This window comes from Python bivittatus, unplaced genomic scaffold, assembly GCF_059951505.1.
Source record: "Python bivittatus isolate LINGU-HERP-01145 unplaced genomic scaffold, Pbiv_v1 ctg000020_np1212, whole genome shotgun sequence".
Taxonomy (NCBI): Eukaryota; Metazoa; Chordata; class Lepidosauria; order Squamata; family Pythonidae; genus Python; species Python bivittatus.
The window spans coordinates 99,176,547-99,202,260 of record NW_028277030.1 but is presented as its reverse complement, the minus strand read 5'-3'; the positions used below and the strand labels follow the sequence as shown (position 1 = coordinate 99,202,260).

General features: G+C 39.6%; 1 protein-coding gene across 1 annotated transcript in view; it reads right to left on the bottom strand.

The window, feature by feature from the left end:
• The window catches only part of LOC112542392 (uncharacterized), a 27,410-nt gene extending 1,696 nt beyond the window's left edge, over positions 1–25,714 (bottom strand). Inside the window, exons 1-17 of the mRNA XM_025175104.2 lie at positions 25,711–25,714; positions 24,192–24,268; positions 23,423–23,607; positions 22,595–22,821; positions 20,122–20,274; positions 16,971–17,070; positions 16,293–16,446; positions 15,562–15,722; positions 13,588–13,633; positions 12,795–12,937; positions 12,375–12,527; positions 9,442–9,582; positions 9,081–9,238; positions 8,219–8,387; positions 7,824–7,904; positions 6,023–6,953; positions 3,238–3,427 (exon numbers count right to left, since the gene is read on the bottom strand). Of these exons, the coding sequence (XP_025030872.2) occupies positions 3,238–3,427; positions 6,023–6,953; positions 7,824–7,904; positions 8,219–8,387; positions 9,081–9,238; positions 9,442–9,582; positions 12,375–12,527; positions 12,795–12,937; positions 13,588–13,633; positions 15,562–15,722; positions 16,293–16,446; positions 16,971–17,070; positions 20,122–20,274; positions 22,595–22,821; positions 23,423–23,607; positions 24,192–24,268; positions 25,711–25,714 (3,073 nt within the window). The remainder of the gene's footprint in view (positions 1–3,237; positions 3,428–6,022; positions 6,954–7,823; positions 7,905–8,218; positions 8,388–9,080; positions 9,239–9,441; positions 9,583–12,374; positions 12,528–12,794; positions 12,938–13,587; positions 13,634–15,561; positions 15,723–16,292; positions 16,447–16,970; positions 17,071–20,121; positions 20,275–22,594; positions 22,822–23,422; positions 23,608–24,191; positions 24,269–25,710) is intronic.

Here is a 25,714-nt window from a genome sequence, read left to right as displayed (position 1 = left end):
AGATATGCTACAACACTTGCTGGAAGAGTTACATGTGACCAGGAGCTAGAAAGAGGAATAGCAGTATGTTTGTTAAGCAGTTGTGCTTAATTGTTGTGCAAATGCAGCCTATACATTAAACGTTGTGAAAATGCAGCCTATACATTTGGTTAATCTGTGGCACTATCCATTTTTGGCTAATCTTTAAAAAGTCACTGTACACCGAAAATAGGAGCATTCAGCCCTGAAATATTGATGAGATATTCAGTCTTCTTTTCTCCCCATTGTGAAAGTAACATTAATGCCCTCTTTTTCTTACTCATGCAAGGAAGAGAGCTCCTTTGGGTCTGGAGCAGTTGGTTAGCCCAGAGGGAGAAAAACTCTTGGTTAGAAGATATTCAGTCCTGCTAATATGGGCAAAAAAAGAAAAGGGACAGCAAGAGCTGTGTTAAAATGGAGGGTAAGATAATCTTGATGAAACCAAGCCTTGGATCTGATCAGTCAAAGAGAATTAATTTCTGGCTATCAACACAGTAGCAGGCAATTACTTGGTTTATTTGCTTTAATAGTGTTCAGTTATCCCTGCTTTTGCATCCATGCTTCCTCAAGGCATTGAGGAGCTGTCATTTATAGTAATTATTTGTTGCTGCTTCTCTAGTGATGATTTAATGATGGACCTTCATCATAATAAAAAAGGAACAACTAGAGAGCACACATGAAAAAATCAACAACATGAAAGGAATAAAATTCACAAGGGAAGAAGAAAACTAAAACACACTACCCTTCCTGGATATCCTCATCAGCAGAGGAAATGATGGCAAATTAGAAACGTAAGTCTATCGAAAAACAACCCACACTAACCAAGTGGTCCATTACCAAAGTAACAACCCAACCTCCCACAAGAGGAGCTGTGTAAAAACATTATTCAGACAAGCACAAATGCACTCTAGCAATCCAGAACTCAAGAAAAAAACAGCTCGCCTATACAACATATTCCAACAAAATGGATACCCATGCAACTTTATTGAAAAGTGCTTGACCGCTCAACCCACTACAGCACAACCAACACAAGCTAGGAAAAGGATAACACTGCCATACATCAAGAACATCTCAGAAACAACCAACAGACTATTACAACCACACGGCATCACTATAGCACACAAACCAACTAAAGCCCTCCAAAACATCTTAAGTAAACTAAAAGACCCAATAGCTCAAGAAGAAAAAACAGGAGTCATCTACAACATACAGTGTAAGGACTGTAACAGTCACTATGTAGGACAGACAGAAGACTGGCAAAGCGCATCCATGAACACCAACAAGCAGTCAGAAGACACAATGAAAACTCCTTAATCTCACAACACACGGACAGACTCAACCATAGTTTCAACTGGGAAACTGTGAGCATTCTAGACCAAGCTAAATCCAAAAACTTTAGGGAATTCCTGGAAGCTTGGCACTCAGACACATCAGCCATCAATAGACACATGGAGATAAACCACATTTACACACCATTCAAAAGAGACAATAAGAAAGCTAAGGAGGAAACAAAAAGACCAAAACACATCCTCTCCAGCAACCTACACCCAGATAAACAGGGATTAACACCAGACAAACAATCAAGCAGAAAACAATAATCAAGGAACTACCAAGGAGAAAACCACACCCCCACCAACACTGGTAGGGCAAACTACTGTACTTAAACAGGGAGCAAACCCCACACTCAGTAGCACTGATGATGTTACCTAGTCAGATAATTAAATGTGTGCAATCAAACAACCAAGCTCAGAGAGCACCAAGGACTCAGTTCAACTCTGAGTTACATATCTCTTCTACTGAAATCAGCATGCCTGATCAACATACTATATATACAAAAAAAAGAAGGAACCACATCCACCCTATCCCAAAGCCTGGGAGAACAGACAGGTCTTGAAGGTCTTTTCGAATGCCATCAGGATGGGAGCCATACCAATCAGGGGGGATCGCTTTCCAGAGGACAGGCACTGTGACAGAGAAAGTGCATTTCATTGGTCCCAATAAATGACACTGTTTAATTGAAGGGACCTGGAACACACGATCAGAATTCTGATGGATAGTCTAAAAGGAAGTGACAATGAGTAAAAGTTGGAAAGTGCAACGTGGCTTTATGCCACACAGGATATGTAGGCCAGATTTTTGCTGTTTGGCAGATGATTGAGAAATGTAAATGTAAGAAATGTACTGGGCATTTCTTGATTTAGAGAAAGTATAAGGTAAACGGAATTGGCCTGAATTATGCAATACTTTAGTTGGGTGTTAGTGCAGGACAGGGCAGTATATGATGGAAATAAAACACATGTGAGAATAAATGCAACCCTTAATGAATTGTTCAGTGTTGTCTCCTTGGTTGTTTAGTATATTTATGGATATGTGTATAAGGAATACTTGTGGCAAAGGTAGAGGTACTGTATATTGGTTGGGGGTGTAAATATATGTCTACTTTTGTATGCAGGTAAGGCTCAGTACCACAGTGATTTGCAGTGAATGTTAGATTCTATAATTCAACAAGGACTATGGATTTTAAAGTTAATGTGTTGCATTAGTTGTCTTTGACAGGAAAATGGAGCAAAGAATTGTAAATTAAACATATATGGTGAAACACTACTTTGGTAGAACATTTACTACTAACTTTACTACTGAAGTTGGGGAGATGGATGACAAAATGTGTAAATGCTATTTGTTGAAAGAAGTAGCACAGCAGGAATGGAGACTTAAGAAGTATGTGTTTTAAAATGAGATATGGTCAAGAATAAATGGGTATTGAATGAATGCAAATCAAATACAAAAGTGAGTGACAAGTATGAAGAAATATTTGAGGTGGCTGGTCATATAGAAATAATGAATGATCAGATTATAAAACAGATGTATGAAGGAAGGATGAATTATTCAAAAGGAAGTGGAAGACTAAGAAAGTCAAGGTTGGATGGGGTTGATCAGATCCTGAAAAATAAATAAGAAGTTCAAAGAACACAAGGCAATGTTTGAATCTATGCATGGACATGGTGATAGTATAGAATAGCATGGAGAAATACATTTTGCTAGCGCAAACTAATTTTAATTAGATTTCCTTTTCTTTTATCTCCCACCTTTGATTGGTTGTATCCTCTATTTCTCATTTGTTTTCTAAGCTGCACATAGTGTGGCTTATGCAGAAAGGGAACAGCACAATAGTTAAGTGTTTGTGTCTTTTTTCAGATTTCCAAATGACAATGAACCTACCTGGGGCTCTTTGTGCACTTGCTGCAGATCTCTTGAGCCAGTGTTTTTGAAAGGCAGCCCAGTATGGCATTAGGATGATGGCAACTGAATCCTTCAGACTGTCAAACAAACTTGGGGGTGGAATCTCCTTCTGGAGGGCCTGCTCAGCTGCCCGGATAGCTCTGCCCAGCCTCTTATTATCCACTGCCACCTGCAGGGCAAACCACACACATTCAGCATTCTGCATGCCAAGATTATCCCTGGAATCACAGCCTCTTTTTCCTTTTCCTCTCCAGTCATGCAATAAGACAGACATTATTTGGAGGTCAAACGTATGATCTCACATTATCTTCCTGTTACTTTAGCCTCTATTTGGATGGAATCTGGTTTCACTGCCAGTTACTGGAGCAGCAGTAGCTGATCAGCCAGGATATTCTCTAGATAAAATAAGCCCTGGCTATAAGAAGCTGAAATGAATTTAGCTAGTAGGAGATAGGTGATAGCATTTCATTATTTTGGAATTGCTGTTCTGGAAGGAATACTGACTAGAGTGTTAGGCTACTCAGTGCATCTTGGTATATTTTCTCTGACATTCTTGATGCTGTTGTTTTGACTCCTTGTCCCTTTTGGCTTTATACAGCCTTCTGGGCAAGTTATAGAATTAGTGATGCTAGCTTCTTTCACAGGTTTATACATGACTACCATTTATTTGTAAAATGTGTATTACTTCCATTCCTTTAACTGCTCAGGGCAACCTGCAAGCAACAGTTAAATACAATTATCATGATATCTCAAACGTTAAAAGGCCTAGTAAATAAATCTGTTTTGAGGCCAACCCTAAACTGTAGGAAGATTCTGACTCCAGTGGCAATTAATTTTATAATATGATATCCTTCCATAGAGAAAAGTGAATTGGTTGTTGTTAAACTAGGGTCTGCCAAAGATTCCCATTGGGTGGACTTTAGAAAAGCAGGTACTTTGGGTTCAACCATGTAAGGCCTTACACACCTTCACAAGCTCCCTGAATTAGGTTTAGAAGGCTGGCAATAATAAAGTTGCTTCAGCATAGGAATGATGTGGGAGCCCAAGAATGCGTCACTCACCACTCATGTTATTGTATTCTGGTCCAGCTTCACCTTTAGGACTGCCTTTAAAGGTAATTCCACAAAAAGTATGTTGCAGTACTCCAAGGTTGAGGTTACCAGTGCATGAGACACTACTTTCTGTCCTTCAAGTAAAGTCCCACCGGGTTAATCAGCTAAAGCTGATAAAAGGGTCTCCTTGTCCCTAACATTATCTAACTGCCCATCACCAGTGCTAGATCCAGGAGAACCACTTCACCTATGCAAACCTGTTCCACTAGAAGGAGTACAACCCCAGGCAGAACAGGTACACCTAACTCAGAAAGTTCAGCCTGCAGAATAACAGCTTCATCTTATCAGAATTCAGCTGATTTTCTTACATCCAGTCCTTACAGCCTGAAGCTGCATAGAGTCACTAGTATCATCCAACTGCATCCTCAAGAAAGGTGAACTATAGCTGAGTATCATCAGCAGACTGAGAACAACTTGCTCAAAATTAGTGAATGACTTTCCCACTGGCTTCATATAAATATTAAATAATATAGAATGCAAGATTAAACTTTGAGGAACAGCTACCCCTCCACATTGAACATACCTAAAGGACTGAAGAGGTCTCCCAATGTGCCTTAGGGTTGTGCCCAGAGAGAAAGGAGTGGGACCACTGAAGAAGAGCATCTTGAGCCTCAGCTTCCCCATGTGCTCCAATAAGACAGTATGGTCAAAAGTATCAAAAGCCACAGAAAGAGCCAGGAAAAACAACAGGATCCTTAACTCTGCATTTATAATCCCAGTTATAGGACTTTATATTACAAATAGCAACAGAATGTATATCACAATATAATACATAGGAAGTAAGTCTGCATGTATTCTACCCTCTGATACTACTGCAAAAATATGGTTGCAGTAATTGAATCCACCATGTTGAGAATTACAGCTTCCTTTGTTTGTTAGTTTTCAAAAGCAGGTTTCTTGCTTTCAATCTTGAAAATGTGGACACATCCTAGTGAAATTTTGAAAGATTAAGCTATGTGGTAAAATTTATCCTGTGCATAATTTACTCTGGTCACATAATTTTATTTATTTATTATATATATAAAACAAAGAAAATACTCCTTTACTTTTTACTGCAACTTCTTGTTGAAATTAATGAATGAGAATTTGTTTTAGCAATTCTATCAAAAAAGAAGAACATTTTGCAGCATGGTGTTTGTGGACATATTAGTGATGAAATGACCAAGAGTTGTCTGTTAATTTCCTGATTCTAATTGGGCAGCTATTTTTCCAGTGATCTGCAGCCTCCATGGCTTCCCTTGCTTCAGCTAAATCCCAGGAAAGATATGGTGAAACCTATTTTCCAAAGAGGCCTCTTCTATACCAGTCTTACTGTACTCTGCTCTTGAGAAAGGATTGGAGAATTTCTCTTTCTTCTGGAAATTTTTGAAGAAAATGTTCTCTGTCAACAAATCTGGTGGAGCATTTTTAAAGATCATAATGCCCATCCATGGTTATTTCCCTTTAACACAGACAGTTAACATTCAATATGACTGTCCTTTACCACAGAGAATATGAGCACTCTTACATACGTGATAAGACAATAATCATAAAAATAAATTTAAAATAAATTGTTTCCCTTTATTTTTGTTAATCAATCCTTACCAACCAACCTGATAAACAGGACACTCCGCCTGGGGAATAAAAATGCCACTGATATTGTAAGCTCTTACCTGTAGCCGAGGCTCAATCTGAGAAGCAAGGAAACAGTCACGTATTACCAGAACCTTTTTCTTCAAAAGAGCCATGTCAGGCCAGGCATGATGAGCATTTTTGAACTTTTGCACTTCCAGCAGAAAATGCAAACCACTTTCCAGCACAGGTGTTCCATGCACCTGGAGATGTTTAAGGAAATGGAGCATCTCCACCGTGGGCCAGCCTTCTGCAGCCTCTTTTAGAGACTGCCAAAAAGAGTCTTTATCTTCCCTTGTAGGTTTTGCTGTGGCTGCTGATGCATCCTGTGCTTCCCGGTTCCTTAAATGCCTAAGAGCTACTTTTCCAGCTATCACTTGTAGGAATGGTTCCAGCTTGCACCAGCGTTCCTCTGGAATCTGAGAAGGCACCAGTCCATATTTCTTCAGCCCTTCACTCATCTCATCCCAAAACTGCTCAAAAGCAGGAACAACCAGGGAACGTAATAAGAGTTGGATTTCATTCCAGCTGAAGTCGGTAATTTCTCCCTGGGCCACTTCTTCCTTTATTCTTTTCTTCAGTTCTTTGGGGAAGGGGATACTGGATCTCAAAGCCCCCAGCTTGTCCCAGATGTCTAGAAATTTAACTGCACAATTCAGGTATTTTTCATACCCTGGGGCTTCCAAGCAGGCCTCCACTTCCTGTAGGAGCCCTAAAACCATTTGAAGCTCTATATTCTGCATTTTACAAGCTGCCTTTTTATACACATTTAAGATAACTGGGTTGCTAAGAAAATCTGGCACATTTTGAGGGGTGGGTGAGTCCTGAAGAACTGGTGATTTTTCCCTACTTCCCTGGTCTGTACTGCTTGTGCTGGGAGATTTGGAAACCACCTTCTTTCTATCTCTTTTCCCGTGTAACCCTCTGCCTTTTGAGTCATGAACATAGGTGTTTTGTTTCTGCTTCTTTATCCTGCAGGCAGAATGGCATACAAATAAAGGCTAGTACAGCACTTCTCGCAGAATTTCTTCTTGCAGAAAGAGATACAAACATTCAGTTAAACTGACTATTCAGTAAAACGATATACTAGTGATGTACAAATAAAACATTTATTTTTAAGAATAAATAATGCAAATCTCCAAAATACAATGAATTAATCTGCAAAATGAATACTGGCTTCAATACTTTTAAATTTCACCTATTATTTGGCAAAGGGTGAAGCAGCAGCAGAAGGCAAAGGACAAAAAGGAACATGGCTGAAAAATCTATCTGGGCAGAGAGGCAGAAGCTAGGATGTATGTAAGCCGTATTCTTTCAACCCTAGAAGCCAAGGTCAAAACCAACTTCATTTGCAGATTCCTTTCCTCCACAACCATGAGGGCTAGAAAGTAACACATATGCATGTCAAAGCTGAAACACTTAGTCAGATTCAAAATTGTGTTAATTGTTTCTGTTGTACTTTAGTTTCCACTTTGTAGTAATAACTGAGTTATTACTTTTGAAGGGAGCAAAGAACAAACATCTATACTTCGAAATCTTGGTCTAATTACTGCATTACCCTTGCTGCGTTATCTCACTGTCCACTTCCTTCAATATCTTATTCATACCGTTAGAAATTAACTCCAACAACTGATTTACTTTCAAGGTAACAGTACAATCCTATGCCCATCTCCACAGAAATCCTCCTGAGTTCAACTAAACTTTACTCTCAAGTAAGTCTATATAATAGACCACAATGTATAAAACCTATTTTAAAACCCTGAATATACGATTTGGAAGTATGACACCATAAGGCATTAAGGCTACCAAAGTAAACTTTCATTTCCACAAAATTTTGAATACCTCCCATTTCTGTCCTGCTTGCTTCTATGGTCTTTGCTTTTAGTACTTTGGACATCCAGATGAGACATTGGTACACAGTATCTGTAAGAAAGAAACATTAGATAAGAATATATTTCTGTTGTGATTGGAGAATTTACAAATTATTTGCAATGGGTTTTCCTTCTTGTCCCCAGGGATAATGGATGTCTCATGTAATTCATTAGATTTAAAGAACTCTTAAAATCGTCTTCATTAATATAGCAAAAACAACAACTGGACCTGTTCATTATCTGCACAACATTACATAAAGTCTCAGTTTATAGTGTTGCAGGTCCACAACCTTTGAAATATCTGCCATCAGAAAATGCATACGTTTTCTTTTCAGAAAACTCAGAATAGGACATCTCAAGACTCACTCGAGGAAAGTTGTGACTTCATGGCGAACATAATGGAGCCACACCCTACCCAGAATAGGCAGCACATATTGAATCATGGGTTCAAAAGCAGAAAATATCAAGTCTCCATTGCCAGTGGAAAGCATTCTCTCAAGATGCTGGATGTATTCTAGCATACTGGAACTAAGCTCTGCAGAGAAAGGAGAAACAGAGCACAAGATTGGCTGAGGACTCCAGCTTCAAAGTGTTTGTTCATAGGCCAAGTGTGCTCAAATAGTAAACAAATCCATTGGAAAATCTGATAAAAGCTGGAAATTAAAAGTAAGCAAATGGTATTGGTTTTCCAAAATTAGTTATAAGATAGGGCATCGGTGTCTATGGTTTACACTATAGCAATTACAAGTAGGCTTTAATTATGTTTCCAAACCCTAAACAATCTGTTTGATCAGGATACCAGTGGGACAGAATTAATATGTTTACCAGGAATAACAGTGGATTATTGTTATTATCTATCTCCACAGCAAAGGTATCCTGCAACCAATCTACAGAAAGGGCCTTCCTAAGATGGATTACTTCTCTTGCTTTCTCCAACCATAAAACACTCATACCATCACTGATACTCAGTTCATTCTAATCTATTCTAAGAACTACATACTTAAGTCAACATTGTCCATCCATCTGTTCCTCTTTCTGTCTCAACTTCAAAAATACTGATGACATGACATTAAGGACAAAGATTCCATATTCTAAAGACATCTATCCCCATACACAGGTACTCAACATTCTGGGTAGTGAGTTCTTTCCAGTTGGTAGGCTTTTTGCAATGCTGGACTGGGGTGATTAAATCAGATTCCCCCATATTCATCCTTCCAATATAGCTCACCTGAATTGCGTTCTGTATAAGTGGCCAGAAACATATGAAAAATCTGCCAGGCTATATTACGTTTTTCAGACTGGCTTGCCTGGTTCTCCTGTGCATTTTCGTAAAAATTTAGCTTCTTCCACAGCAATAGGTGATGAATCTTCTGTGGATCCTCAAACCTGGAGAGTAACCATGAAAGATACCTACTTCAGCATAAGGTGAACTGGAGGAGTGATGCCAATAAAAAAAGGGATGTATCGGCATAGGGCAATGTTGGAGCCTGCTTTTTTCAGAAGATTCCCACAATCAAATATCCTCCTGTGGGTTGTAAATAAAGCACAACCCTGAAATGTGGAACACTGAAGGCAGCTGAGAAACTCACCGAGTCAAGTAGTGAAGGAAACCATCCCCATCCCCCAGATCGCACATCAATGCTTCAAGAAATCGAGTGGTTGTCAGTGTTTCAAAGGAGTCTTTAAGGGAACCCGACAGTTTGTTTGGGCCAGTTCCATTTCTGTTTTTCCTAAATGTTGAAACCAAAACCAAATTATTCAGGATCTTCCTGCTGTACAATGAGATCAGAACTGCATTCCGATTTTCCTAAACCATTCTGAAACTTGTCTCAGAGTAAAGCAAAATTACCAGTCTAGTTCAACCAAAAAGTCTGCTGTCCTTCCTCAATGGAAGTAAAGTTGATCATCTATAGTATCATTTCTTTGCTGGTTTATTTCTATACTAATTTTCCTCCCAGAGAAGCCTAGAATGGTTAACAATAAAATAGTTACAGAAGAAACCATCATGTCATTGCAGAAGCATAGGGAATGAAAGAATTTTCTTGACAACTGCCATAGCATTGTAAAACAAATTTAAACAATGCTTATATTGTTGAGCAGAGTGCAACAATACTCCTGTTGTGCAGAGTGCAGCAATACTTCCAGGAAAGTGTGCCCAGGAAAAATACACACCAGCATGATAGATTTACAAAATGCAATGTCCATATCTTGTTCCCCAAAGAAATCCAGCCAGAAAATACATACTAACTGGTGTTTATTGATAAAAAATGCAAAACTCCATAAAATGCAAATATCATTCAAAATATAGGAAAAAAATGTCCTCTCATTTATTTTAGCATCCAAGACTTATCTGCTACACAAGCTTACCAAAGTCTCTAGCCAAAAACTCTCAGAGAAGAGGTACACTACTTGGTTATTAGTTAAAACTACATAACCCATAAAAACTAACTACATGGTGGCTAAAACTATACTGCGAGGCTGGGCATATAATCCTCCCGTTATATTGCCACTCCATGAGTAACTAACATACACACGCCAATAGATGGCAGTAAATAGCAGTATACGTGCATAACACACAATTACAAAATTTTCACATAATCCATAGAGACATAATATTGTTGTAAAGAGAACGAGATGAATTTCTTCCCATGAGAAAATCCTAACATATATAGCCTCCTCTCTGCATTTCTGCTAACAACTGGAGAGGACAAGGCAAGCTTTTAATTTGCCAGTTACTGAATACTGAAGTTTTTCTGCCAAGAATTTGACCATTGTGATATTAATTGTTTTAAGTTGTCTTGAGTATTATTATTTATCCATTAGATTTATATTCCAATTTTGCATAAAGCAGCACGCATAGCACTTCTTCCTCTGGGTTTTTGTTTTTGTACAATCTCAGCTTTGTGAGGTAGGATTAACTAAGAAACAATGATCAGTGCAAAGTTAGCCAGTGAACGTCCACGCCCGCACCATATTCAACAAACGCACCTTGTAATGCAGATGCGCACATACATACACACACAAATACACAAATCATTTTAGTAATCACACAAATATAGATACAGGAACAGATCCTGAGTAGTTAAGGATAATTAGTTTACTAAACTTCAAAGTTTAAACCCATCAGGATTTATGATTGCAATAGAATAACAGTCAGTATCAAAAACAAGATCCACACCATCAACAAGGACGCCCTGCCAGTCATCAGATACCCTGCAAATATAGTGGGCTGGCCAAAGGAGGACACGGAGGCTGCCGATGTGAAGACCTGGAAGCAACTCCCAATGCACGGAGGTTTCCACCGCAAGTCCAACACCCAGAGAATGTACACCAGCCACAAAGAGGGTGGGCAGGGTCTGGTGAGTGTCAAAGCCACTGTCCTGGATGAAACCCAGAGCACCCAGGAGCACATCAGTAAGATGGCACCCAAAGATGAGCTGTTGAGAGAATGCCTGAGGCAGCAGCAGTCATGGGAGGAAGTTCAAGCAAAGGAAGTGCCATGGCAAGAGAGGCCCTTGCATGGGCTGTACCATCAACAGATAGCTGAGGTGGCTAACATTGGGAAATCCTACCAGTGGCTGGAAAGGGCCGGACTAAAAGACAGCACTGAGACACTGATCATAGCAGCACAAGAACAGGCACTAAGCACCAGATCCATAGAAGCAGGGGTCTACCACGCTAGACAGGGCCCAAGGTGCAGACTGTGCAGAGAGGCCTGAGAGACTGCTCAACATATAGTGGCAGGGTGTAAGATGCAGGCAGGAACAGCATACATTGAACGGCACAACCAATAGCTGATATTATGTACAGGAACATCTGCATAGTGTATGGGCTAGAGCCCCCCCCCAAGTCCAGATAGGATATTCCACAGAAGGTCATGGAGAATAACAGGCTAAGATTCTGAGGGACATCCAGATCCAGAAGGGCAGGCAGTACTGGCTAATCAACCAGACAGGATGGTAGTAGACAAGGACCAGAAGACAATGGTGGTGATAGATATAGCAGTGCCAAGTGACAGCAACATCAGGAAGAAGGAGCATGAAAAGTTGGAGAAGTACCAGGGCCTGAAGGAGGAACTAGAGAGCATGTGGAAAATAAAGGCCAAAGTGTTCTCAGTTGTGATAGCAGCACTCGGGGCTGTGACTCCTAAACTGGGAGAGTGGCTCCAACAGATCCCAGGAACAACATCAGAGCTCTCTGTCCATAAGAGTGCAGTGCTAGGAACAGCTAAGATACCGCGCAGAACCTTCCAACTCCCAAGCTTCTGGTAGAGGACCCGAGACTGAGGAAGACACATACCACCCATAGGGGTGAGGGGATTTTTTTTTACACACACACACACAAATAATTTTAATAAACACACAAATGTAGATACAGTAACAGATCCTGAGTAGTTAAGGACAATTAGTTGACTAAGCTTCAAGGGGGAGAAACCCATCAAGACTTATGATTACAGCAGAATAACAGTCAGTATCAAAAATAAAACAAACCTAGCACTTCTGTTTTATGGACTGGTACTCACGCCATTCTCCAGTCTTTGTTTCTTTTCATATAGTTCACTGTGTCCTTTTGGTCACCCATAATAGGAAGCACCGTGGCCATATTGAAAGAAGATGGGAAATCACTACTCCAGAAAAGCTCCTCTTCAACATGGACCTCTGAACTGGGTTCAAACCTATAGAAGTACTAAATTAAACTGACAAGGTACTTTAAATTAAATCAACATTCCCAGTTTTGGTTGAATGAAGAAAATTGAGTGTGGTGGTGGTTCTTTACTAAAGTCCACCACAGAGTAAACAAGAACAGAACCCAGAACTAATTGTGTATTATATGGTCCATGCATTAAAGCCATTTTAAAATGTTCTATTTAGAACATAAGAATATTTTTATTTATCACCTATAGCCCAACTCCAAAAGCACCGTGATCCCTCCTAGCACAAACCTTAGCTGCCTGGTCCTGTCATAGTGAATTAGAAATCGGGGGACCCAGTAACAACGCAGTCGTTTTAAGGCATCATACTGTTTCCTGCTCAAGGCAGCAAAAGCTGTCGTCTCCTCTTCGCCTATAATTTCCTCAAGCTGTTCCTGGTGGCAAACAGAAAGCATATAGTTTGCATAAAATAGAAACTAAGTTCCACTTTACACATATATACTTTGATTGTTGTGATTGCTGGCACTTCTAACAAGTAAAGTATTCTGCACATATGACTTTGTAGAAGAGGAATCCAGAACAGCCAGGATGGTCCCTCACCCATTTAAAACGTGAGCCTAATCTACTATTATTATTGTGGGGCTAATATTTAACTTCTTAAATATGCCAGATTAAGAGAAAATGAAAATAATAGGTACATATTTCTAGCTATCTTCTAAAGGCTGTATTAAATTGATTCCCACTATCCCCCTTTAGTAATTGTCAGAAGTCTCTATTGTAAGGTGCAAAACAAACCCTCTGATAACCATATAGCTAAGTAACAAGGTGGAAGATTCTCACAAGAAACCTAGGCAATAGAAGGATTCCATGACTGTTCTGATTCATGAAGCAACTCTCATAGGACAGAACCTACAATTCAGTTATGCAAGACATTTCTGCACAAGAAGGTTATAGGAGGCAAAGAATTATCCCCTGAGCTCTGCTTTCTTACCTGGGATACCAGCTGACTTAGCTAAGTTTCTGATTACTTAAGCTGTTACCTGGACAAAGGAAAAGGGACTTGCACTCCAGCTGTATTACTCACTTGAAAAGCAGGAAGAACAGTCAACATATATTTGGCTTGAATACTCCTGCCAAAAGAGGAGCAGCAGCATAAAATCGACTTGCATTGGAATATTTTCCTGCTTAGTGCTACATAAAAATATATCTATATTTTCTTTTTTCAAAAAGAGGATGATGCAATATTTAATAAATGATACTAGCACTGCACATTAGATTCTGATCAGATAGTATAGCTTATATGATTACTCCCTCTACTCTTGAAGAAGTTGAGAATCTGCCACAAGCTCACATCCCTCAAGATCTGCGGCTCATGTGGACCAGTTAGAGTCAGTGTGCACCTCACCCTCCACCATCTCCTCCAAATATTTGTCCCTATATTTCAGGGTTTTCAGGTATCCCAAGGGATAAAAGAACAAGATTTTTGTATTATGCAGCATAACATAGGGTGGTACATCACCCAGGTATAGAAAAATGTGAGCTCCAGATTGGGCTTCTAAGAAGAGAGCAGCCACAATCTGCAAAACTGCACCAGTGCACCAACAGAACACAAGGTAAGAAACAATATTCCTCCTCCTTGTCCTTCTCACTGCTTCACTTGGAGAAGGCAGGTGAATAAGTTACAATAGCCAGGAGCTGCAGCCAGACCAGGTGTAATGGAGGATGCACTAATCAATAGATACCCATCAATATCAACTCATGATGCTGGTCCTGGTGCAGAAGTTAGAAAAGACCAATCCAAGTGCTCATAAAAACCCATGTTGTTCTTTAATCAATTAATTAGTTTATTTTCATGGTAAAAGTAATCCCTGAAGGCTGAGAAAGATGTCCAAGGTCATATTGTTGGGCTGCCAAATGTTCTGCTATTTATCTCTCCTCGTAATTAAAAAAAACTGACAAAATTATGCAAGCAGGTTTTTATCTCTCTCTCTTAAATTTTAATGGAGTGTACTTTTGCCTTTTAGTCTATACCATGGGTTAGCAAAAAATGTCTACAAGCCTTCTCTTGGCTTTTGCAAAACGCAAACTAAAATGTAAATGGTTAAGTTTCACAATGGCAATCTTCTTAGACTTGCTGAATCTTTATTTATATTAAAATCTGGCAAGACTTGGCAACCTTGCAAAAATTGGCTTTAATTTAATTAAACTCTTTGGTATGCCTACCTAAGTTTGCCTTCCTATGACCAAAAGTTGCAATGAAGGCAACTTACTTTCTACTAAGTTATTTATTTATTTGATTTTATTATGCTTTAAAATATTACAATTACAATTAACATTTCTTTTAAAAATGGTTATTATATATACTATTATATATAAACTAAATATATAACTATATTATTCCTACACCTCCCACAAGCTTTGATTAGCCCTGCTGAAACAGATACAGGCACGATCCGTGGCACCTTCACTCTTCTTCCACCCCAACATTCCAAGATAATAGCAGCTTGGGAAGTAATTTAAAGATTTATATACTCCCCTCATCACCCCAATATCTCTGATAAAACATTTGACATAAATTAACTAGGTTTTTGTTTCACTGTTTCAAATCCAAAGATCTGTCACATATCCCCCCAGTCTAGGACTTAGTAATAAATCTCAGACCCCTACTTTGCACAGCTTATTTAGAAGCTAGAGTCAGACTTAGCTAAAGTCTCCCAGGCACAAGACATATTGCAGCTAGATAAGAATCTTTATTGTAGCTAGGAAGGAATTGTTGAACCATTGATTCCCTTCTGTCAATAGAGGGTTCAAATCTCTCTTCTGTCCATGGCAGTTTAAACCTATGGCTGCTTTTCATCACCTTTCTCACATTTCAAAGGAACCTTTGTCCTGCACTTCATGGCCTTGAAGCTGAATGGTTGCTGATTGTTGACATAACCAATATTTCTGCTCTTTCACAAGATCCATTCATGGATCCTGCTCATCTCATCCCTTGTTTCCATGACTGACATTTCCCACCACTCCTAGATTGAGAAATTCACTAGAATGGCATTCTCACCGAAAGGCACTGGCAAAGAACAGCTTGGTCTCCTGTGGTGAAACTGTGGCCTCCAAGTGCCTGGTGCAATCCATGATATCCTCACAATCAATCCAGAAGTTTAACAGGTGGCTTCCTAATGTGTTATGGAGGAATTCCATGAAGTTCTCCATACCAGCCCTCTGCAATGTAAAAAAACAGGCAAGGAAGCAGGAGGCAAAATCTGAAAATTTACAGCTATTACAGGTAGACAACAGGGCTATCAGTCAACTGCCAGGACCACAAGCTACAATAAGCGGCATATCCTGGTGGGATTCCTGCCTGAAGCTTGGCTTGGGAGCTCAGCTAGAGTGCTTAAAAGCAACACTGCTTAAGAGCAGAGCTTGGGAGCAACCAGAAAAGGAACAACCACACTGAAGCAGCACCTCATATCAATCAGTGCAAGAACTTTTGGAGGGAGGCAAAGGTTGTGTGCCACTTTACAGACTTTGAGACTTTTGTTTGCATTAAGGACTGAGTATTAAAGATGTATTTATGTGGCTACATCAATTTGCAAGGCCTAAGAGGGTGAAATTAATCCAGAGCAATAGCCTGTTGCTGAAGGTGTGTGCCACCATAAAGCATCGTATACAGATCTGCTACGCTGTGGTGTGTCCAGTCTTTGGAAAGCAAAGAACTCTCACAAGCACAGAAGCCATTTAAAGTAAACATCTATACAGTTAAGTGCTTCAGCAGGATACCATGTTACCCACAGTTCCTAGGATGTCTTCTTTAAGTTGCTGCAAAGCAGCACTTCCAAAACCAGGAGGAAAACACTTGTCCTGCTGCTCTTCCTTTGAAATACTTGTTTCATCCAGGTCAAATTGCAAAACCTTCCTGCGTCCTGAGAATGGCTTCTCATAATTCCTGAAGAAAAATGGATCAGGAAACCAAAAATACATAACTGAGAGGGATAACATTTTTGCAGATTATGACATATCACTCTTTCTATGGACCAGTGACATGATATAAGATAGTTTCCTGCAAAAGAGAAAACTGGTGCTTTTTTTTTCAGGTTGTATATGTAGCCTGAGAATGTTTTACACTATATTCTCAATGGAATATTATCTGAATCCATGTTACTGATGCTGAAAAAGGCTGAATATTATCTCCCATGAAAATAAAGTCACCAATTACATAGACGGTGAGAGCACACTGGTAAAGTCAGATAAATATAAGCCAAATATAAATATAAGCCAAAAGGCAGCAGTCTGTTACTTCTGGTTACACAGCAAAATGAACACTCTCAAAATCACTTAGCACGCTTAAGAAAGATGAGCCATAGCACCATTCATCACGGCCACATTTGCGTGTGTTAAATTTTTAAGCGGCAATCATGAGATAAGAAAATATAAGGGTCTTATCCTGGCATTCTTAGCAACTAGACTCACCTATCCTTGTGAAACTCTTGATTAGAGGTGGTAGAAAGAGCAGTTCTGCTCAGCTCAACTGAAGATATCACTTTTTCATGAGCATTTGTCCAGCTACTTCCTATAATACAGACACGTATTAGAACCAAGATCAAGCATTTGATCTGTAAAAAGGAAAAAGCAACTCCAGTTCTTTACAAAGCGGTAGAAGATCAGCCTGAGTTCTGTGAAGTTAAAGATGACTTTGCAGACTTTAGGAGTTTTGTTGTCAAGCAATGGATTTTGCTGTTTAGTGTTAAACTGGGCCTCCCACTAATCTATGCTTGTGTATTTGGAAGCATGTATATACTCTGTGTGTGTGTGTGTGTGTATGTGTTATGTATGTATGTATGTATATATGTATGTATGTATGTATATGTATATGCCCTTTATGTTATAAGGATAAGACTACAATGCACACCACAGGAATAAGAAATAGTAAGAAAATAAATGAAAGGCATGATGTTAGAAAAACAAAGCTAAAACTGATTTATTCCAACAACATTTACTATACCTCTCTCTCTACCTTTTTATCCTTCCAATCCATCCTTTATTCCACTACATCCACCAATTCATACACTGCCTTTTGTTCTTTAAACTTCTCACCTCTCTCTTTTGGAGAATCCCATCAACTCCATTCAACCATGACTTTCTCGATGTTCTCCTTTCTTTCAACTCATTAACTTCCTTCATGTATTTGTTCCGGTATTTGATCCTCATTCATTCTCTCTACTTGACCAAACCAGCTTAATGTATTTTTTATACTGATCATTCACTATTGTACTCAATACACATTTATTCAACACTTCTTGTCTTACTACTTATACTTAAGTGCCTCATTCAATTTACTTTTATGTTTCTGTTGACATCCCCCTCACTTCTATATAGCAAAGCCCGCTGAATTATGTTCTGATTCACCACCATTTTTGCTTCTTTTGACAAATATTCATTCCTTGCACCAACCACATACTAACTATCTTTCTACCAGTATCTACAGATCTTAAAAATTCTGTTTTTTCATCATTAATTAACATTCTATTAAGGTATACAAATTCCTCTACTTGCTATAGTTTTTCACTATTTATGCATAACTTGCAATCATTCTCTTTCCTTCTCCTTGTCAAACACAATTATACTGTTCGTTACTACATTAATTTTCAGATGTATACTCCTTGTTGAATCATAATATCTATTGAAATTTCACTGCGAATCATTCTTGATACTTAGGTACATCACTACTTTGTGTGTGTGTGTGTGTGAGCGTGCGCATGTGCACACACACCTTTGAGTCATTGTTGACTCCTGGTGACTGCCTGGATAAGTCCTTGCAGTTTTTTTGGCAAGATTTCAGAAGTGGTTTGCCATTGCCCCCTTCCTAAGGCTGAGAGAAAAGGACTGGCCCAAGGCCACCCAGTTGGCTTTGTGCCTAAGGTGCAATTGGAACTTACAGTCTCCTGGTTTCTAGCCTGATGCCTTAATGACTACACCAAAATGGCTCTCTACATCACTTACATACAAAAGTACAAATAAATTCACATCCCAATCAATACCCATCTACATTTATCATAGCTTTACTTTATATATTTACCCATAAATAACAAATGATGTACCACTCTTCACATGTGTTATTCCCAGCTCATTGCTGAACCACTCACTGAGCATTTTATTTATTGTCATGCATACTTTTGTTCCATTTTGTCAGATTCAGCAACCAATCTTCCATTCCATATTTATGCAAAATGTTCCATAATTCAAGCCTATTCGCTTAATCAAATGTACTATTTAAATCAACAAATATGGTACTCTTTCTTACATGTCTATATTTTTCAATGACCTGCTGAGAAGTAAAAATCTGGTCTGCACATTTCCTGTACAGCATAAAGCCACACTGCACTTCAAAAAATTTACTTATTGTTAACCTCCCTTTCAATTAGAATTTTGCAAAACACTTTTTGAGGCATCTGAGCAAAGAAGACCCCTCTAGTTTTTTTTTTTTTAATTCACTTGTGTCACTTTGCATAAGGGAACAACAACATTCTTCTAATCCTCCATTATCAATATGGTTTTCACACACAAGTTAAGCAACTCACACAAACATTATCTGTACTTTAACATTTTTCCAATTTCACAATGTATTCTCACAAGCTTGCCATTGATCACCATTTATATTTGCAAGTAAATTTTGAATGTATCCTTCTTTCAAAGTAAACCAAATCTAAATTAGATCTACATGGATATTTAATCCCATCACTATGACAAATATTTCAGTCAAGAAACACAGGGAACATGTCCTAATCCATCCTTCTAATGCTGTTTTCCCTGAAAAGTGAGATTTTTCACCAATTTTTCCCACAGTTACAAAATGAATATCTTATACTTACATTGCTGGGTTATTGATGCTGAGCTTGGTTGTTTTCTTAAAAGTGTTTGATTGCCAGACTAGGTAATACCATCAGTGCCACAAAGAGTGGAGTTTGCTGCCTATTTATATATAGTAGCTGGTCCTGCCAGTCTTTGTGAGGGTATAGTTTCCTTCTTGATGGTTCTTTGATGAGGGTTTTGTTTCTTCCGTGATTGTTTATCTGGTGCTGTTTCCTGCCTCTCTGGGTGTTGGCTACTGGAGGGAATGTATTCTAGACTATTTGTTTCCTTCCTGGGCTCTTGATTGTACCTTTTAAATGGGGTGTAAGTGGAGCTTATCTCTATGTCTATTGATGGCTGATTTGTCTGAATGCCAAGCTTCCAGGAATTCCCTAGCATTTTTGGATTTAGCTTGATCTAAAATGTCAAGAGTTTCCCACATGACACTGTGGTTGAGTCTGACCATAGGTCCATGTGTTGCAAAATTAAGGAGCTTCCATAATGTCTTTTGATTGCCAGTTAGTTTTGATAAATGCTGTCCTCAGAACTTCCCATTATCCTGGGGAGGACTTAACATTAGATCTTAATAACATGAGAGGAAACTTGCTGGATCGGATTAGAGGGTTATCTAATCTGTATTCCTTTCTTTTACTGGGAAGCTCATAAACTGGATATGAACACAATAGCATCTGGCTGCCCATGTTCCATGGCAACACAATCTCTGTTTTAAGAAGAGCCTCCAATTATTTCAACCTAGCTGCAGGATTCTCACCATTTCTCCTTTCTATACTGGTATCTGATTGGAGTCTTGAGAGCTGGAGTCTGCTTGGATGTTCTTCAAATTGGGACTGGCCAAAGCTCAAAATGCCTGAGAGCTCCAAGAAAACATCAAAGGAGATTTGGCCAGATGAGTTTGCAAAACGGCCTGCAGAAAAGGATAGACAGAGGATCAGAGTGTCCAAAGGAAGATCTTTAAGAGTAAGCTACTGAATAACCTGTGGGGATTGGAAAGGAATGCAATGACTTAATGAGATAGTAGAAAGGTTGGGACCTTGCAACTTTCCATGTCCCCCCAAAATCTGTTCTGGAATGTCCCACAATCACTTAGATCATATTGTGCATTGGAAGTGACAGTAAGGAAAAGTGCATTCTCCCTGTATTAATGGAACTTTGCTTGCTTAATGGATTCCCATTAAGCTTTAACAAAATATCTTGAACCAACTGAAGTGCAACTTTTAGCTTTTAATTAGAAATAAACAATCTTGCAACCCCCCCCACGCCCCCCACCCCATCTCTTCAACTAGTATGGACAATCAACAATAAACTAAACGGTTCTCCAGCCTCCGCTGCATCATTTTCTCCATTTTCCAATCTTCTTCTGGATTTGAGCTAATCTACTACAAACAATAATAAAACCTGAAAGCACATTATCAGCCTATTTGCTTGTCAGAGCAAAGAGTATCCAGTTAACTTGGTCCTTCGACACATGACATCACTCCTGCTCTGAAAAAGGCCTTTCTTGTCTTCTCTAAGCTAAATTTATATGGTGATGAAAAATAAAATGGAGAGCATGTAAAAAGGATGTAGACAGAGACTGATCCTCAGAACAATCTACAGTACAATGCAGATACCAGCATCAGATACTGGCTGTGCACAATATACCAAGAGTTGCACATCTGGTCTTATGGCTGCTTCTTGGTTACAGCTGCTTATCATATCTGGTGCAGGAAAGGAAGAGTTTGGCTTCTTTTTGGTTGACAATAGCAAGACCCATCACATATACTGCAGTGTATGAGTAAAGTTTCTCTTAAGTCAATTTGTGTCAGGACCTGCGCAAGCCAGTAGACAGCATGTTAGAAATGTAGAATAGTGATGTATAGTTAGTAGGGTTAAATGTTAGTTAAAGATAAGACTATGATTTGTATAACCGCTTGCTGGTTCCTGCCTTAAAAGTCAGGAGGAGGGAGAAATAAAACAACAAAAGCCAGGTGCAACTGTTATCTTGGTTGGAGGCACCAGCAAGGTCAAGCGCTCATGAGACCCGGGAAGAGGCGTGAAGAAATTCAAGCGGGAAAAGCGGGGGGGAGGAGTTAAAAAGAAAGCTTTAGACTGGGGAAAACCAGACTCAACAATCTCTGGAATGCTGTATGCTGCTTCTCAATAAAGAAATGCTTGATGGAAACAAATAGACTCCAGAGGGTTTACTGAACTTGGGAACTGAGTGTGAAGACTCTGACATTTTGAGTGCTAGTGACTACAAGGACACATCCATCTTATTTCCTTAACAACATATGGCAATGTTTTATCCCTGTCTTCTTCTTCAAGGATTTTTTTTTTCAGCTTCTCAGTCTAGATTACAACTCTGTAATTTCCTGGTGGTCTCCTATTCAACTGAACCTGCGTACCTCTTTCAAGGTCAGCTAGGTGCTGCTACCCTGTTGTGACCTCTAATGTACTGTGCACAGCTATATCAGAAGTAAGAATGCCTCAATCTTGTTGGATTCAAAATGAGAGGTATATTCATATTAGAATAAGTTAACCATGGGTAACCACGTTTATTAATGAACCATGTATCAATATATTAAGGACAATATATTTTCATTAGTATATAATGCCATATTTGTCATTGTATGTGTGAATGGACATGTATGAAAGATGGAGTATGTGAGAATGGAACTCTCTCAAGGCGGGTCAAAGATGCTTGCTCATGAAGATTTCAGTGTATGCAGCATGTGAAAAAGTATCACTATGAAGAGCTCAAAGTCACAAGTTGTAGTTCCCCAAAGAACAGATCTTCCCATGTGAACTAGATGAAGCAATGGCACTGTAGTACCAAAAGGTATGAGAAAAGTACCAAGGTAGGACCAGCCAATCTCTGATGCTGGTCACACCTTTTTGGAGGGTATAAATGTGGATGGGAACTGGCCCCCATCACATGCCACAAGCATTCCATATGGGCATTTCCCCTCAATTCTTCTGGAACTCAAACCCAGCTTGGCCATCTAGACTTTCAGTTAGGAAAGTATGTATGGGTATATAAATATGGCAGAAAGTGAGAAAGTGAGCAATAAAAGTCTAAACTTTGATTTGATGTGTTTGAATGCCTGGACCAAAAAGAATAAGTCCTGAGTGTGACAACCAGGCTTCTTTAGCCTAAATCTACCTCTAGTGCCTAGGGAAGGAACTGAGATAGGCAGATGAGATCCCCTTTAGCTGATGTAGGAATAGTTTACTGGTTGACTTACCTAGATAGGCTGGGGTGCTACGGGTTCGGCTAGGACATCTGAGCAAGACATCCCTTGGCACACCAGGAGATGGCTGCTTTGTTGATGGACAACTGGGGATGCTGGAAACGGCAGTACTATCAGATTGACGACTGTAACCACGAATGGCATAGCGATTCACTGGGTAGTTCTCATCCAGCGGACATACTAGCAGTTTTGCTAATTTGTATTCCAAATAATAGACAGTCCTAACAAGAGATAGGTAGCAAAAACAAGTTTCAAAAATTCTGGCAGAAAGCAATTCAAAGCAAACAGCCATAGTCAGGGTCCTGAGACATCTTTCTATGTCCTCTTTTACAAAATTATTCCAGACTCTGCATTTTAGGTAGTCCTGAGAATATCTATTCATATTTTCTTTTCAACTGCACTCCCTGCCTTTCCATCCCAGATGCTTGAAAGGAGGTTGTGATTACTCATGTTCAGATAGCATAAATTATTATAACAAAGATTCGGGTTGCAGTCTCCAATACTCTTCTGAAACCAATAATGCTGCACTGTGACTTTAACACTGAAGTCATTTTTATTGTTCAAGCCTTGGCTAAATAAATAGCTGCCAATGTTGTTTTCCTGAGAAGTGACTGGCGTGTAGAATAAGTAGATTACCCACCAGATAATATTTAATGATCTCAAGGTTTATTGTTCATTCCATTTTTGTTGTATGTAAACACTTACACAGAAGAGACTTCAACCAATCCACAAATACGCTGGGACTTAGCAACTCAATGGAAAGTCAATAACAGAGACTCTTACACAGAAAGCTAGGACATGCATAGAGATCTAGTACTCAACCTTTGAAATGGGAGAAAGCGCTCCTGAGCTAACCAGCTAAGGGCCCTTTCTCTCTCTGCATCAGTTGCTCCATAGCATGAAGAACTTGATTCGTTTGCCAGATGACTGGGAGATTCCAAGAGGAAGCCATCTAGCTCCTGCAGCCGTCCTGTAAGTCGGTCATACTGCAGTCTAAGGGGAAAAGCCTATGTGAAAAATAGTTTTAAAAAATTAGTCTGAAAAGCACATTGCATGGAAGACAGATAGGAAAAAGGTATTCTGCAGTCTGTCCTAGGAAAGGTGCAAATGAGAAAATAGTCACAGCAGTTTTTAAAGCAACACAACAGGTCATTCAATGGAAGAGTAAATCTGGCTTTTGCAGTGGTGCTACGCAATTAACATCATTTCTAGTCTAGCCAACATTATATATCTATTCCAGCAATCCACAGCAATCAATACCCTTATTAGGCCCAATTCATTTTCCACAAAGTAAATAGGGGAAAAGAGGGAGGGAAAAGAAGATACTGATGTTGCCACCACTTTGCCTTGCCTGCACCATTAAATATGGTTTTTCTCCTTTTTTTGTCTACTCCTATTGCACGACACTGAGCCTAACCACAGAGATTTGTTCACTATTGGATGACATTTTGATCAGTTCCAATAAAGGTATTTCCTACCTGTGGATTTTTCTTACAGCCTGAAAGAAGAAAGAACAGCAAAACTCCTTAACTCTTCTGACCAAAAACAACATTCTGAGCCCAGATAGCAGCAGGCAGTGAATTCTACTCACAGGCAGAGCCAGGAAAGCATTAAAAAAATCCAGAAAGATGTCATCATAAGTCAACAGTTCTTCTAGAAGCTCATGTCCTAAAACAAACAAAAAATCAAAGCAGTCATATAAGCAGAACCTTTGAGTTTACAGACCCCAAGGATTTCCGCAACTTTGTGAGCATTATGAACTTCCACAAGAAATATCCCATCTGAAAGCTTTTAGAGATAATTTAACCAAAGCTGGCTCTAGCCAATGCTCAGGGCACCTTAGTTACAATCAGATTAAGCCAAATGTTAAGCATTCTTTAATATAAAATCACAGAAATAAATTATGTATTTATCAGCTTTAAATGGCAAAAAGTACTTGGAAGGATTGATGGCTGTTTGCAAGATCCGTCTTATCCAGAGTTAACATACCCCTATGTCACAGTTAAGGTGATCCAATTGTTTGGGTTCACACAACACACTGAGTCATAAACTAACCACATGGACTGATTCACATATCATACTGATCTACAAGGTAGTTGGTAAGTGTGTGGTCTGTTTTGAAAATCAGGAAGTTTGCAGGAGTTATGTAGAATAAATAACCTCTTTGCTTCTTTTTGGTGCCAACAAGAACCACCTTCCTGCAGTAAGGAAGAATCTGGACATGAGGATTTTGCTCAACCACCACCAAGCACATAAAGCTGGTGTGTATGTGTGGTTAATCTTATATTTTAGGCACATTACATGTCTTTCCAATATTTTTAAAGAGGTTGGTATTTTCTCCCAAAGAAAATAACTTCAAACAAAAGAGAAAGTTCTTTTTTAATTGAGATAAATATTTTGAATACTCCCATAAGGAAAGTGAGAGTAGAGCAGGCCATCTGTTTCACTAAGCAAAAGATCCAGTAAATAATAACAAACGCTACAGCAATGCATGAGGAAAGTGAGCAGATGATTCCTCTCTATAGCAACAGAACTATTCGCTTTCAAACGTGTAACAACAGCAGCAGCAGATTTGTCCCGGCATCTCTATTTCATGCCTTCGCTCGCCCAAGGTTATCCACTGAATTTCATGCCTGGGCCAAGATTTAAAAGCATAACTTTTCCCTCGCCTAACCAGCTGACCGCGCTGGTCCACTTTAACACACACTAGGAGACGGGTCAGCTCCTCCCATTTGCCTGTATTCCACCTTTGGCTTCGAGGGGTTAAACCGAGAGAGTCAAGCTAGAAAGTTGGGGAGCCTTTCGAGGCTTGGGTCGTGTGGCGTTCTTCCCATTCCTCTTCCGCGCGACCCAGGACTCAGCCCCGCGCTCCGTCTCCCGCCTTCAGCGAAGGTCGCCTTCCATCGGCCGCACGAGGACTCCGGCTGAGGCGAGCGTTGCTCGCGCGCCTTGGTAGTCAAGGGCCGGCAGGTGAGGGGAGGGCAGCAAGACCCCGGATGAAGACGCTGCAGAGCGTCCGAGCACGCAGCGGAGAGAACGGGCTTTGCTGTTGCTTTGCGATGCAAAGCGGGGGGGAGTGATTAATAGCAATCGGGGAGTGCGCCACGTACCCAT